General features: G+C 37.8%; 1 protein-coding gene across 2 annotated transcripts; it reads right to left on the bottom strand.

Moving 5' to 3' along the window:
- Positions 1-264: 264 nt before the first annotated feature.
- On the bottom strand, positions 265-8,768 carry LOC117490471 (cornifelin homolog B-like). 2 transcript variants are annotated; one of them, XM_034140231.1, is made up of 4 exons: positions 8,661-8,768; positions 6,629-6,743; positions 3,877-4,031; positions 265-1,574 (listed from the first exon to the last, which is right to left on the bottom strand). In XM_034140231.1, exons 1-4 carry the CDS (start codon positions 8,730-8,732, stop codon positions 1,452-1,454), a joined length of 465 nt encoding a protein of 154 aa, XP_033996122.1. In that variant the 5' UTR covers positions 8,733-8,768; the 3' UTR covers positions 265-1,451. The 2 variants fall into 2 exon arrangements, with proteins under 2 accessions (XP_033996122.1, XP_033996123.1); XM_034140232.1 differs by having other exon boundaries at positions 1,288-1,574; positions 6,629-6,761; positions 8,661-8,718.
- Between the last annotated feature and the right edge of the window lie 4,357 nt (positions 8,769-13,125).

Below are 13,125 nucleotides of genomic sequence, written 5' to 3'. Positions count from 1 at the left end.
TAAATAAAACTATTAATACATTATGTATTTATTACTGGAAATGCAACTACCTATATATGGTGAATGTCTTTCCTGTAGACACATTTGCATTTTATATGAAATGAAATGAAATTTGCAGTATGTCTCAGATTTAAAGGAGGTCTGAGAGTTTGAGAGAATTTTCACGAGTGAGGTTTGAAAGCAGCATTATGCAACTTACAAAGGCAGAAAGACATTCACTATCTGTGCTAATACAGAACCGTTCTTTAAAACACTGACATTGAGCGCAGGAAAGCTTCATTTATTGTAAGGTTTTTTGGTTATTTTCCCTCTCCTGTGCAGGTGGTTGTCAGGTCCATGCTTCTGATCCACTGTGACCCCACATGGCCTCAACCCTCTATACAAAGTGTTGGCTCATTGTGAAGAATGTGGCTCCCTCTAGCCGCTAGGTAAGGTGTCACATCAGTATTTCAAGTACATTTAATTAAAGCAATATGCTCTTTGTGTGTTTTCCATCTGTGAACACTTGGTGCATGTGATTTGACCTGCTCTTAAATGATGTATTTCTATTATATTTGTATATAGAAAATCAGGGTACAGCCATTCATTTTAAAATACAGTAAGCAGGTTTGACTTTGTTTCATGTTGAGCAAGCTTACTTTAATAATAGTTCAGTTATTATCAATAATATCAAATCAATACCATTTGATGTTGTTGTTTGCATTATGTATATGGCACATTGTTAAAATTGCTTGAAGTCTGTTTAATACATTGTAACTTTGGCAGATATAATATTAGTATGTGAAAACAATACTAGTTTACAAAACGTTTGTCATGATGATAAACCCATGCTTGGGTTTTGCTTACAAACAAAACTTAAACATAGTACAACAAAATGTAATTCATAAAAAGGCTCTTCAAGAATAGTTGCCTTAAAGTCAGCGGACAGTTCCCTTTAACCAAGATCAGATACCATTTTTTCAGTAAAAGTAAGCGTTTTTCGTCTCAGGCAGAAAAAATAAAACGTATAAAACAATTGGGGTGTAATACATTTCAAAAATAACTTATTTCTACATTCCCTGCTGCCAGAGCTCGTATTATGCTTTGGGAGTTATCAATCATCTTAGCTCATTTTATTAAATTAGTTTTTCAGGCACACATATTGCTTTTCAGTCATTGACATGACTATTAGGTTAGTTGAAAGCAATAATATTAAGTTGAACCTAATGTTCTTTAAGTTAACTTAATATTATTGCTTCAAACTAACATGATGCAGTTATGTGCAATCTGTTGACATAACACATTCAATTAAAGTCAACGTTTATTTTCTTTCAATGTAGGCTCGTCTCTTTCACATAGGCTTCAGTGTACAGTGTATTTATAATGTTTAGATGTGTTAGAAAAGCCGCAGCAGGCTGTGTGTTAATGGAACATGTTACAGCCTTGGTGGTGGTCAGGAGACAGGAGAGAACTCATGTGTTCTTGGCACTGACTAGGACGACTTGGAGGTTTCTCCTCCTCATCTCTCTGGACATCTGACACCAGCTGCAGGTCGTACAGAAGGTGGCAAACAGACAGTCCCTACACATGGTGTCCTGCAGGAAATACAGTCAGGTGGAAAATAGGATTTACAGGCTGCATCATTGATTCTGATAATTATTCATACACTTGGTTTACCTTTCTAAAGTATTTTTTAGAAGTAATTCTAAAGTAATTTTTTGAAAAGTAGGGATACCAAAACCCTGAAATAGCTTTCCTTCCAGGACTGAGGTTTTTTTTTTTCTTTTACCAAAGGTTCACAAAACCTTCAAAAAGTTGCTTTCTAAACCCAAGCCATGATTTCCTCCCAACTCTAACAAAGAGTTTATTGTGTGGACCTTTATTGTCTTCAACCCTTAATGAAATTGTTGTGTGTTGAAAATCTTAAAAATCTTGAATATCACTTTCATATTTTTGTCGAATCAGACACTCGTGATTGTTAACACTTCTGGACATTTGCTTTACAAGTTCAAATCATGTAACTTGACATGTCTCCCTAAGTCTCAATGAAATAAAAAATGATAGTGGATCAACAGAAATCGCAAATAAAACTCATATGTCTGCCATCTGTATGGGCATAGATATGTCTCATAATTATTTGTGTGAACATAAAAATTATTTGTGTGTAAATATGTGATTTGGAAATGTAAAACACAATCCACAAATGCATTTAAAAGATTTGCAAACTCACAAATACATTTGCAAATGTAAAACGGATCTGCAAATACGCTAAATATGTTCACAAATAAAAAAAAGATCTGTGAATATCTCTTTAACATTTACAACTTTCGATCAGGCATTTGTGAATCCATTTTGTATTTGTCGACCAAAAATGCGCTTGTGGATCTCAACTCTCTGCTCGTGGATCTCACATTTCTGCTTGTGGATCGTCTTTTTACACACACGGAATTTTGAGACAAACTTTCCTCTGGTCTCAGCTAAAATCTACTCGTGTAACTCGGTTATTTTCGGAAACCACGTGATAGCCTGCTGATGACGACATTTCCGCATGATTTCAAAGTAAGAGCATGATGGCTTGTTTAATGCTCTGTTTTTTTATTATAATGAACAGCGAAACGTTAGATGCATTCTTTATCACCATCATCATCATCATGTTATGGTGATACAGTTAGTTTGTGTTAGTTTATTGGTTCAATACAGCATATATCGAGCACTTTCGTAGGCATTGATGTTGACAGACAGACAGACAGATAAATAGATGGATATCATAGATAGATAGACAGATAGATGGATATCATGGATAGATAGATAGATAGATAGATAGATATACAGATAGATATAGACAGACAGACAGACAGACAGACAGATAGATAGATAGATAGATAGATAGATACTTCATTCATCCCAAATTGTGAAATGTGTGGAAACAAGTATAAACATAATAACATGAAATACAAATGAAAGCAATAGACAGGAATATATGCATATACAGTAGAAAGGACACGATGAATATTATAACATTTAATGTAGCCTTACTATGAAGGCTGACCTAAATACGGTGCTTTTCTACAGATTACTTTATTACTGCACTGGTAAGGTAAAATTAGGCTGATTAATAAAATGTGAAGTGCTTTGTAACTTTGACTGAATACACAAAAAACAATGAAGAACGAGTTTCCTCTGGGCTGCTTCGCTGCCAGCTGCTCCCCCGGGACCCGAAGTGGCGTAGCCTGTACTTCAACATCAATGCCTACGAAAGTGCTCGATATATGCTGTATTGAACCAATAAACTAACACAAACTAACTGTATCACCATAACATGATGATGATGATGGTGATAAAGAATGCATCTAACGTTTCGCTGTTCATTATAATAAAAAAACAGAGCATTAAACAAGCCATCATGCTCTTACTTTGAAATCATGCGGAAATGTCGTCATCAGCAGGCCATCACGTGGTTTCCGAAAATAACCGAGTTACACGAGTAGATTTTAGCTGAGACCAGAGGAAAGTTTGTCTCAAAATTCCGTGTGTGTAAAAAGACGATCCACAAGCAGAAATGTGAGATCCACGAGCAGAGAGTTGAGATCCACAAGCGCATTTTTGGTCGACAAATACAAAATGGATTCACAAATGCCTGATCGAAAGTTGTAAATGTTAAAGAGATATTCACAGATCTTTTTTTTATTTGTGAACATATTTAGCGTATTTGCAGATCCGTTTTACATTTGCAAATTTATTTGTGAGTTTGCAAATCTTTTAAATGCATTTGTGGATGGTGTTTTACATTTCCAAATCACATATTTACACACAAATAATTTTTATGTTCACACAAATAATTATGAGACATATCTATGCCCATACATCTGACACCAACAAAAGAGAATCGTGTCTTACTTTGATGCCGTAGCGCTGCCTCATGGAGACCCTCATGGACATGGTGGCGGGAGGGACAAAACCAAACATGTCCAACAGGGGGAGACAGAGACACTGCCCATATTTCTTGGTTGTTTTACAGGCGAAGCAGGGACAGCACCAGAAAGCACAACAACCTTTACCAGAAATAAACAAATACCAGATAAGCAACCGATAAACACACCTATTGTAAAAATGACCAACACCTGTAAGATCCCAGAGATAAAAAAACACACACAAATATGCTCACAATCATTTAAAGGTCCCATCATATGCTTTTCTGGTTATTACCCGTCCCCTTGTGTGTTATGTAGCTTTTTCTGCATGTAAACGGTCTGCAGAGTCACAAACCCTCAAAGTACACCCTGTAGCGAGTACAACTCTAACACAGAAAAGACGTGTCCATGCTGCCCCAGAACGCCTCGTTGGAGATTTTTTTTTCTTCCATATTTTCCTTCTGGGTCCTATTGACGTAACAAAGTCCAAATGGACCAATTGGTCCAATCCGCGGAGCTCTGCACACACACACACACACTCACTCAGCCTTATCTTTTCTCAGCTGCGGTGCTGCGCGGAGCTCCGTACACGAGTGATTCTACAATTTAGGGTGCATTCCATGTCCATTGATGTCCATTGATGATAATTATAATTATTCTAACTATTTTCTTCAAAAATATCATATTTTGCCTATTATTGGAAAGCATGTTATAATATCACACAAACATTATGTGCATCCTATGCTTTATTTAGCTTGAAATGTGTCATGATGTTCTTAAATTGTCAGTTTTTGCTATGTCCGTTTTTCAGTTGAGGGTGTCTTGGATTCAAAATAATGAATAAAAACCATTAAAGTAAATTTAAAAAATGATTCATTTATTTCAAAAGTCTAAATACTAAAGAATAATAACATATTTTTAATTGATTTCTCCCTTTAAATAATTTAAATATCTTAATATATGAATGTCCGCAAAAGTTCTGTCAACTATGTTACTAACAGAACTTCCCCCTTTAACTCAAAAATTGTTTGTCCCAATACCATGTCACCAGCATCACATGATGCCATGTTCCTCTTTGGCAGACATTTTGAACACACTGTGGTGATTGTCCTCTAAATTTTTACAATATTTTATGTATAATAGCACATGGTCAATTAATATACTCATTGACAATCAACAATGTTACGTACATTGTTATGGTTTACAATTGTTTAATGATTTTAATTCAATTATATGTTCAAATGTGATGTTAATCTGTTCAAGAAAATGACATGTGGTCATCCAGGCAAGGCCTACCATTGAAATGATGGGTCAAAATAGGGAAATTGTCAACTAGGTTACCTGTCAACTGAGTTACCCAGTACTGTAATAACTGTAGTAACTTAGTTGACAGGTAACCTAGTTGACAATTTGTATGACATGTAGACGTCATTACACATCATTATCAATGGAATTTTGCACTTCTGCCTTGAAATTAACATAGTGCTGATGGTTAATAATGTGTCCAGTCAACTATGTTATTTGCGTCAAATGTTTGACTTTCATTGTCAACTATGTTGCACCTCATTTTTTCAAATTTAAAATATCTAAAATAGTGCTTCTGATATCCTTTATAGTATAATGTATATCTACACAGGTTGGAGTTTTACATGACATCTCTTAAAACTATCAAAATGACCTGTATGGTAGTTTTATAATACAAAATATCCCTAAACTTAATGACAGTGCTGAACATATCACATGAAAAAACAAAACTTTAATACAATTATTTTTTAAACTTTAAAAAATCTTTGGATATATGGTAGAATAGACTCAAGAGCCTTTCAAATTTGATTTTACTTGAAGTGCAGGACTTAATCAAATGATTGTAATGACATCAAGTTTGTCCGTAACATAGTTGACAAACTGAGTAGTGAAAACATCCTTTCCCTTGAAATAAAAAAATAAATAAAAATGTTTAAGCTTTGCAACTAGTGGATATGTTACACTGAGGAATATACTAACTTGAACCACTGATTGTTCTATTGAGAAAGAACACTTTCTTTGTACTGTTTTGTTGATGTGAAATGCACCCTAAATTATAGAATCAGTCACACACACACTCGGAGCTCAGGCTGTGAGTGGGGTGGAGGGGGGGAGGAGCTCCAACAAGGCGTGTAGGATAGAGAGTGAATACACATACTATACAGAGATGAGAAACCAATGTGATTTTGGAACATTGAACAATGTAAATCTATTCTAGTAGACCTCAACAATGGAATTATGATCAGTAGAAATGGCCATGACATGGGACCTTTAAGATACTAATAAATAATTAGAGTAAGTCAATTACCTTTCCTTTCTTGGGAAAATATTTCAGGTTCACTTTTTTTACATCAGATTTGGCTGTGTATTTTTGCTGTTATTTCATAAAACATGGATGAGTATCTAACATTATTATTTTTGAAGTATTGAGTTCAAATCGACACATAAGATTGGTAGGTTTGTTGCAAAAAATGACACATTAAATCAGTAAGGAAATGACAATGTACTGTAATCCTTTGTGTTTTTATGATGCAGCTAATATCAAAATATGAATGATTAATGTATTTGAAAACTACAGAATAAAAATGAACAACGTCTTGCCCTTTGAGTAAGCAAACGATGCCCTTTTGTCACATAATCATAGCATGACTGTGCACAAGATATAAACTATACTTGTAACTTCTCTCATAAAGAGAAGAAGTGCAGATACTTACACTCAGGCACATTTTGAAAGCAGTCACAGATCCCTGATCCCCACTCATCAGAGTCCCGGGCGTCCATCACAGGCTGAGGCTGGCTGATGACCATTTTGGAAGTCATGATGGCTTTCTAAAGGAGGAACCAGGACTTAGAGTTCATGTCAAAAATGTTTGTTATTGGTGCTTGTACAAAATACAGTCATATGCAAAGTAGCAACAAAGAAATCATGGGTGCTGGCAATACCCTTGCTACAAGATTGAAACAAAAAAAACACACCACATACTTTACGTATTTCATAGTTTCAGTTAGAACGTTACATCATTTTACAGTATAATAGAATTTGTTCAATAAGACATTGTAGAAGGACACCACTCCAGTGCTGCTCTGGTGGAGGCTTGTAAGCATGTGAGCGTTATAAATATAATACTAACCCGAGGACAAAGTATTGACATTGTTTTGTGTTTTTGGCATGGCGAAAAACAGGTTCACAAATACACCTTTACCGCATTTGGTCTAACAAGCATATACTGTAGGTCAAGCTAATGGGGCTGCTGTGACTCAGGAGATGGAGCAAGTTTTTCACCAATTACAAGGTTGATGGTCAACATTGTTAACACTTTGGACTAAAGCTTCAGCTAAATAACATGTAACAAATGTAATCAGGGTGTCCGCGGGGTCTTAAAAAGTATTAAAAGTTGATAAATCAATTTAGCGAAAAAAGTATTAAACGGCATTTTCCAAGGTATTACATTTTGTAGCTTGTTTTCAATAAGTATATAAATTGTCCAAAGAGGTTGTATTCTAAAGTTTACCTGAATTAATCATTGCGTAGGTGTGTAGTGTGATTCTGTGTAGTTTATTTATGGCATCCCGTTGGGTTTGACGTCATCTGAACAGGACATTGCACGCTCACGGCTTGATAGCGCACGAAGGTCCGTTTACGCCGGTTGTTAAACAACATCGTTACGGGGAAATGCAAGTTTGCGTCCAAATGGTTGGAAGATAAGGAGGAAGGACAATCAATACTGTATATAGTAAATGTGAAGTAAAGTGTGTCGCCAATGTAACCGGTTAAAACTTGAAGTGGCTATGAGGTCTTAAAATGTATGGAAAGGATCTTAAAAAAGGTCTTAAAAGGTATTACATTTGACTTCAGGATTCCTGCATATACCCTGGTAATGTAACCAAAGTGCTTTTGATAAATGTGATTTACTTTTATCATGGCTATGGGATTTCCATATTAATAACCAAGTGGTTGGTTAAGTAACCATGACAAAGAAGTCATTTTAAATTGGGTTTTTGTAGACACTGACACTGAATAACAGCCTGCCGATAGATCAGATATCACCAGTATTTGTCATCCCGGAGGGGAATTACAGACAATGTGCTGTGTCATCATTTGAGTGACTTGTTAGAAAATAAAAGTCAGGTAATTTAAATTGTCCAAACAAAATGCTTTTTTTGTCAAGAAAACCTTTTCCACATTTCTAGAGTTTCTCTTTGATTTGTTGTGGGAAAAAAGGAACCTAACGATGGATTCAAATGTAACAGTGAGTCTACGTATCACTGTGAATTTATTTAGTGCTATAGGGCTTCCTTGCTGACCTTTTGAACCCTATTAGAACATATCCCATTAGCCTTCAATGTTGCAAATTCTCTGACAGGGATATCTTTGTAATTCAATTTAATTTCAATATATTTAGGGTCCAAAAATCCTCTGCCATTTGAATTCTCACATTCTTGTATTTTCTTTTTTGACAATAACAGTTACATCTTTCAGCCAACCAGATTAATGAAGAATACACACATCTATAAATGGTCAACAAAGGTATTTTCTTTCTGACCTATGGATATAAAGGTGGAATAATATTTCATGGCAAATTGCCTTAAAGCAAAGTTGGTGCTAGTTAGTGCTATCCATAAAAAAAGCACACAAAATAAGATGACACGAATACAGACAGGTTACAAATAATAAAAGCACTATATAAATATATAGAGCAGCTACTACTTATGCATTATCATGATAGTGCCGAGTTAATATCTTACCTGTGTATTTGTGTGTTGAGAGAGCTCTGAGTCGTACGTCCTGTTACAGCCGGTGTCTGCACTGAAGTGCATATCTCTTTAAGATTATAAATACCTGCACACAACAGAACACCTGAAAGTAAAAACTGGACAAACCAGTCAGCCCTGCTCTCCGTGAACATCGCTTTGCTATTATGTATTGTAACCCGCTCAGGGGCGCACCTTGCGAACAGGCAAGGCAGGCAACTGCGTTGGGCGCCGTAAAATGCTGCTTCTTATCTTAAGTTTCATTGCCTTGCTCCGCTCCAGTGGGGGGGGGGGAACTGTCGGCTGTGCGTGGTGATGAAAAGCTGGTTCGAGGGGCCCCCAGTGAATGTTTGCCTAGGGCACCCACAGACTCTAGAATCGCCACACCCGCTAAGAACTAAGGTGAGGCTATTACATAAGCACCACCAAATACACGTCATGACCTCATGTCGGAAACTTATGTGACACTGTTGCTTAAAGGGCCCATGTCATGCTTTTCCGGTTATTACCCGTCCCCTTGTGTGTTCTAATTTTCCATTGTTTACTTCCTGGATACTGTGACGTGTGAATACCCAGAGGCCACACCCTCTGCCAGCATTTCACGAAACAGCTTCACAAACCTTTCAGCGATTCATGCCGGATATGTACAGCGTAGGGCACTGAAGAACGATGCTGATCCTACTTTGTTTGGACCAGCGGGAGATTCGGGTACACAACCTGTAAGTGTTCATTGTTGTTTGTGTATTTATGATGTTTAAAACAAACAAGGTATCTACCACGACTGTTTAAATGGGTAAACGTTTTTTGGGCTGCTACGTTGGGATCGCGGAGAAATGCTCTCCGCAGACCCATTCTCACAGCGTTATAAACCTTTTTCTTACTCAATATCAAGCCACACTTATTGTTTTTACTTCGGCTGTGAGTGTTTGTGTGTGCTCAGGATGAGTTTCGCTTGTTCTCGCTGTATCGCCGACCCGGAAGCCTGTCCGCTCCTCGCAGCAACGAGCCTCTCAACGTCCCGACCAATCAGAGCACACTGGGCTCACAGGGAGGGGGGGCAGGAGCTCCATCAAGCCGTTTAGGACAGAGAGTGAATACCGGTGAATACATACTTTACAGCAGGGCTTCTCAAACTCCGGACCAAGGTCCGGATCCGGACCGAACTGCAAATCAATCCGGACCGAACCGTGTCTCATTATTTAAAAAAAAAAAAAAAAAAAATTCTGATAAATTAATGTACATCATTGTGTACGCGCGTCTTGTGTCTGACGCATTGTGAGAATGAACGTGCATATATATTTACTTGTGTGCGCGAGCGTGACACGCATTGCAGACCGCAAGTTAACCGTAAGTTTACCTTGACTTTCTAATGCTTCTAATGCCTTTTTTGCCGAGGTTCAAGGCATTGGCTACAGACAAACAGTGCAGTTTCTCCCACTAGTTCAAGCCATCATACTGTATGTATTGAATGTGTGTGTGTATATTACAGGGGCGCCGTTTGCCGACAGGCAAGGCAGGCAAGTGCTTGGACCAGAAGGGGGCCCCCAATGAAGGTAGATTAAGAAGGTCCACAGCAACGACAACATGAACCACCCTTTAATTTACTGCAACGACATGTCGGGAAACCCCCTCAAGGGGGCCCCATGCATAGAGCGCCGTAAGAAACATTTTCTTAATTTCAGTTTCGTTGCTCTGCTCCGGGGGGGGGGGGGGGGGGGGTGACTTTACTGGCATTGATCCGGACCAGTGACCTTGTATAAAGTTCGCAAGTGGACCTTTAATAAAAAAGTTTGAGTACCCCTGCTTTACAGAGATGCTGTATGAGAAACCAATGTGAGTTTGGAAAATTGCACAGTATAAATCTATTTTAGTATACCTCAACAATGGAATTATGATCAGTAGAAATGGCCATGACATGGGCCCTTAAATGCAGTGGTTCCCCGACCTTTTTTGTGTCGTGTAACCCGTGAGCTGGTCGTCGTTCTAGAACCCCCTCCTCACTCATCTGTGATGATTCGCCTACATTTTGTACTGCTCTTTAAATGAAAATCACTTTTATCACCCTTAAAGGTCTCCTATTTTACTATTCTTAGGCATATATTATAGGTCTCAGATATATAAAAATATATAAAAAAACATGTCTATGAAGTGTTTTGCTCAAAATACCAAACAGATCACCCATTGTAGCCATGCCTCATACCCCTCTATTTCAGCCCTGTTAGAGAAGTACTGATTCTGGGTCAGTAGCTACGGGGCCACGCCCCCTTTGCAGCAGAGCTGCATGTTTGCAGAAAGCTGCAGAAAGAAGGAGATTCCCAGCTGTTATGACCCTGGGATCATTATGTCATTTGTGTGCGGATATTTTCCCCTCCTCGCGTGATCTATTGTTCTGTGTGGTTAAATCTAACGATTACCGGTCCTTTTGTACTTTTTGGTATCTTTGTAAAGATATGCTAATTGAATCTGTCAATTTAAAGACACACTTTGTTTTGCCCAGGAGTGCGACACGACACCCTTTTCATTTGTTCAAATCCTGTTTAGACAGAAACCGGATAAGACACCACGTTTTTGCAACAATTACCGTAAAGTAAATGCCATTTAAAAAAAAACAGACTCCTTCCCACTTCCACGGATTGATGACTGTGTGGACCGTGTAGGCTCTGCTAAATATGTCACAAAGTTAGACCTTCTAAAGGGATATTGGCAGGTCCCCCTCACTAAACGTGCCGCTGAGATCAGTGCCTTTGTTACACCCGATTGAGTACAAGTTATGCCTTTTGGGTTAAGAAATGCCCCCGCCACTTTCCAGCGGCTGATGAACAGAGTCTTATGTGGGGTTGGCAACTGTGAAGTTTATTTAGATGATATTGTGGCCTATTCGTCTACCTCGTTTGAGCATCTGAGGACTCTGAATGAGATTTTTGATCATTTGCGGTCTGTGTTGCCCTCACACTCAATTTGGCAAAATGTGAGTTTGGGAAGGCTGTAGTAACATACGCTTAATGTATCCAGATCAGAAAATCTGACAATGATTTCATTGGTTTAAATTCATGTTTTGGGTAAATGTCAAAACATGATCAATCATTGTTGCACAGAAGCTTTTTACAAATAGCTTGAAAAGAAGCTTGCATATTATCGATATACCGTCATTGCAGCAAAGTGTTCAAGACATATACAAAAATAGAGAAAACCGTAAATAAAATATGCTTAATCAATGCTTGTGTGAAAAACTTCAGTCTCTTCCTGAGAACATTTTTCTTTTTAATTGTTATAGTAATTCACATGCATGAGGTGACTAGATTGTCATATGCTGAATAGTTTGGCAGGGTGAATAAATACTTTGCAGCTACTCTTCTAATTTAGGCTGTTAGTGAGCTGGAAGAAGCTGGATTAGGTGACCTTTTATTCTGGTATGAGTTTTATTTATGAGAGGATGATTCTCTTTTATATTCCTGACATTCACTCTCGATCTCTTGGCAATTTAGACCGCATATATCTCTACAGTGACTAAGAACTTGGTTTCGATTAATGGAAGAGAAGAAAGAACAAGACAAGCATCGACTAATCAAGAGTCAAAATCCCAACCACCCACCTTAACCACCCTTAATTCCTACCCCTTTTGCCTTTGGGAGGACCATCATTATTTGCATGAGCACAAGAGATTTCTTATAGGAAAAGTAACCAACAACCACTTTGTTATTTTATTCTGGCACAACAGTCTCTTAAACTGAAAGCCTCTTGGTTACATGTATAAGACATTGTGTTGGAGAGCAGCTGCAAGTCCTTTTGCAGTAGGTTATAATGGCAGGGATTGAATTAATCATTCCTGTTGACTTGGAAAGTGATAAATAATGGACCAGGTGGAGGTCATGCAAGGTGGTTTTGGGACCAAACAATAGAGGAATATGATCGGGAACAAATAAACATTTCCCTTCCTTTTAAATATGACGATGAAGAAATCTTTTAATGAGGCACAATAGCATCTGCGAGCCACAAACCACAGTAAAGGCTGTGAATGAAAGAGATAATACTAGCTGTAACTGAACAAAGCAACATGAAGAGGACAACAATAACAAGGCGAAACAGCAGACAAATGCTGTTAACAAAAGGGTGCAATGTCAAATAAGGTAAAGGTTTAAATTGTGTTTTATTCAGTGCTTAATGCAAGTCTAATCTCTGTTGGCACTGACCTGTTTTACCCAGCATTCCTGTCCAGCAGACAACGAAAGCTGTAATCTCCTCTTCATCTTCATTTCAAGTGAGGTGACACACATTGAAGCCTCACATGGAAATGTCTCAATACATTGTTATTTGAATGAGCATTGTACTTGTTCTACCCTCAGTGATTTATCGGCACATCAGCTGATTAGAACCAAGTTTACAAGAAACATCTTTTAATAACACTTCCTCTATGTGTTGTAGTAACAGTAACTGTTAGCTCATTTATAATGATGTACGC

This window comes from Trematomus bernacchii, unplaced genomic scaffold (assembly GCF_902827165.1).
Source record: "Trematomus bernacchii unplaced genomic scaffold, fTreBer1.1, whole genome shotgun sequence".
NCBI lineage: Eukaryota > Metazoa > Chordata > Actinopteri > Perciformes > Nototheniidae > Trematomus > Trematomus bernacchii.
This window is presented reverse-complemented; position numbering and strand designations above follow the sequence as displayed.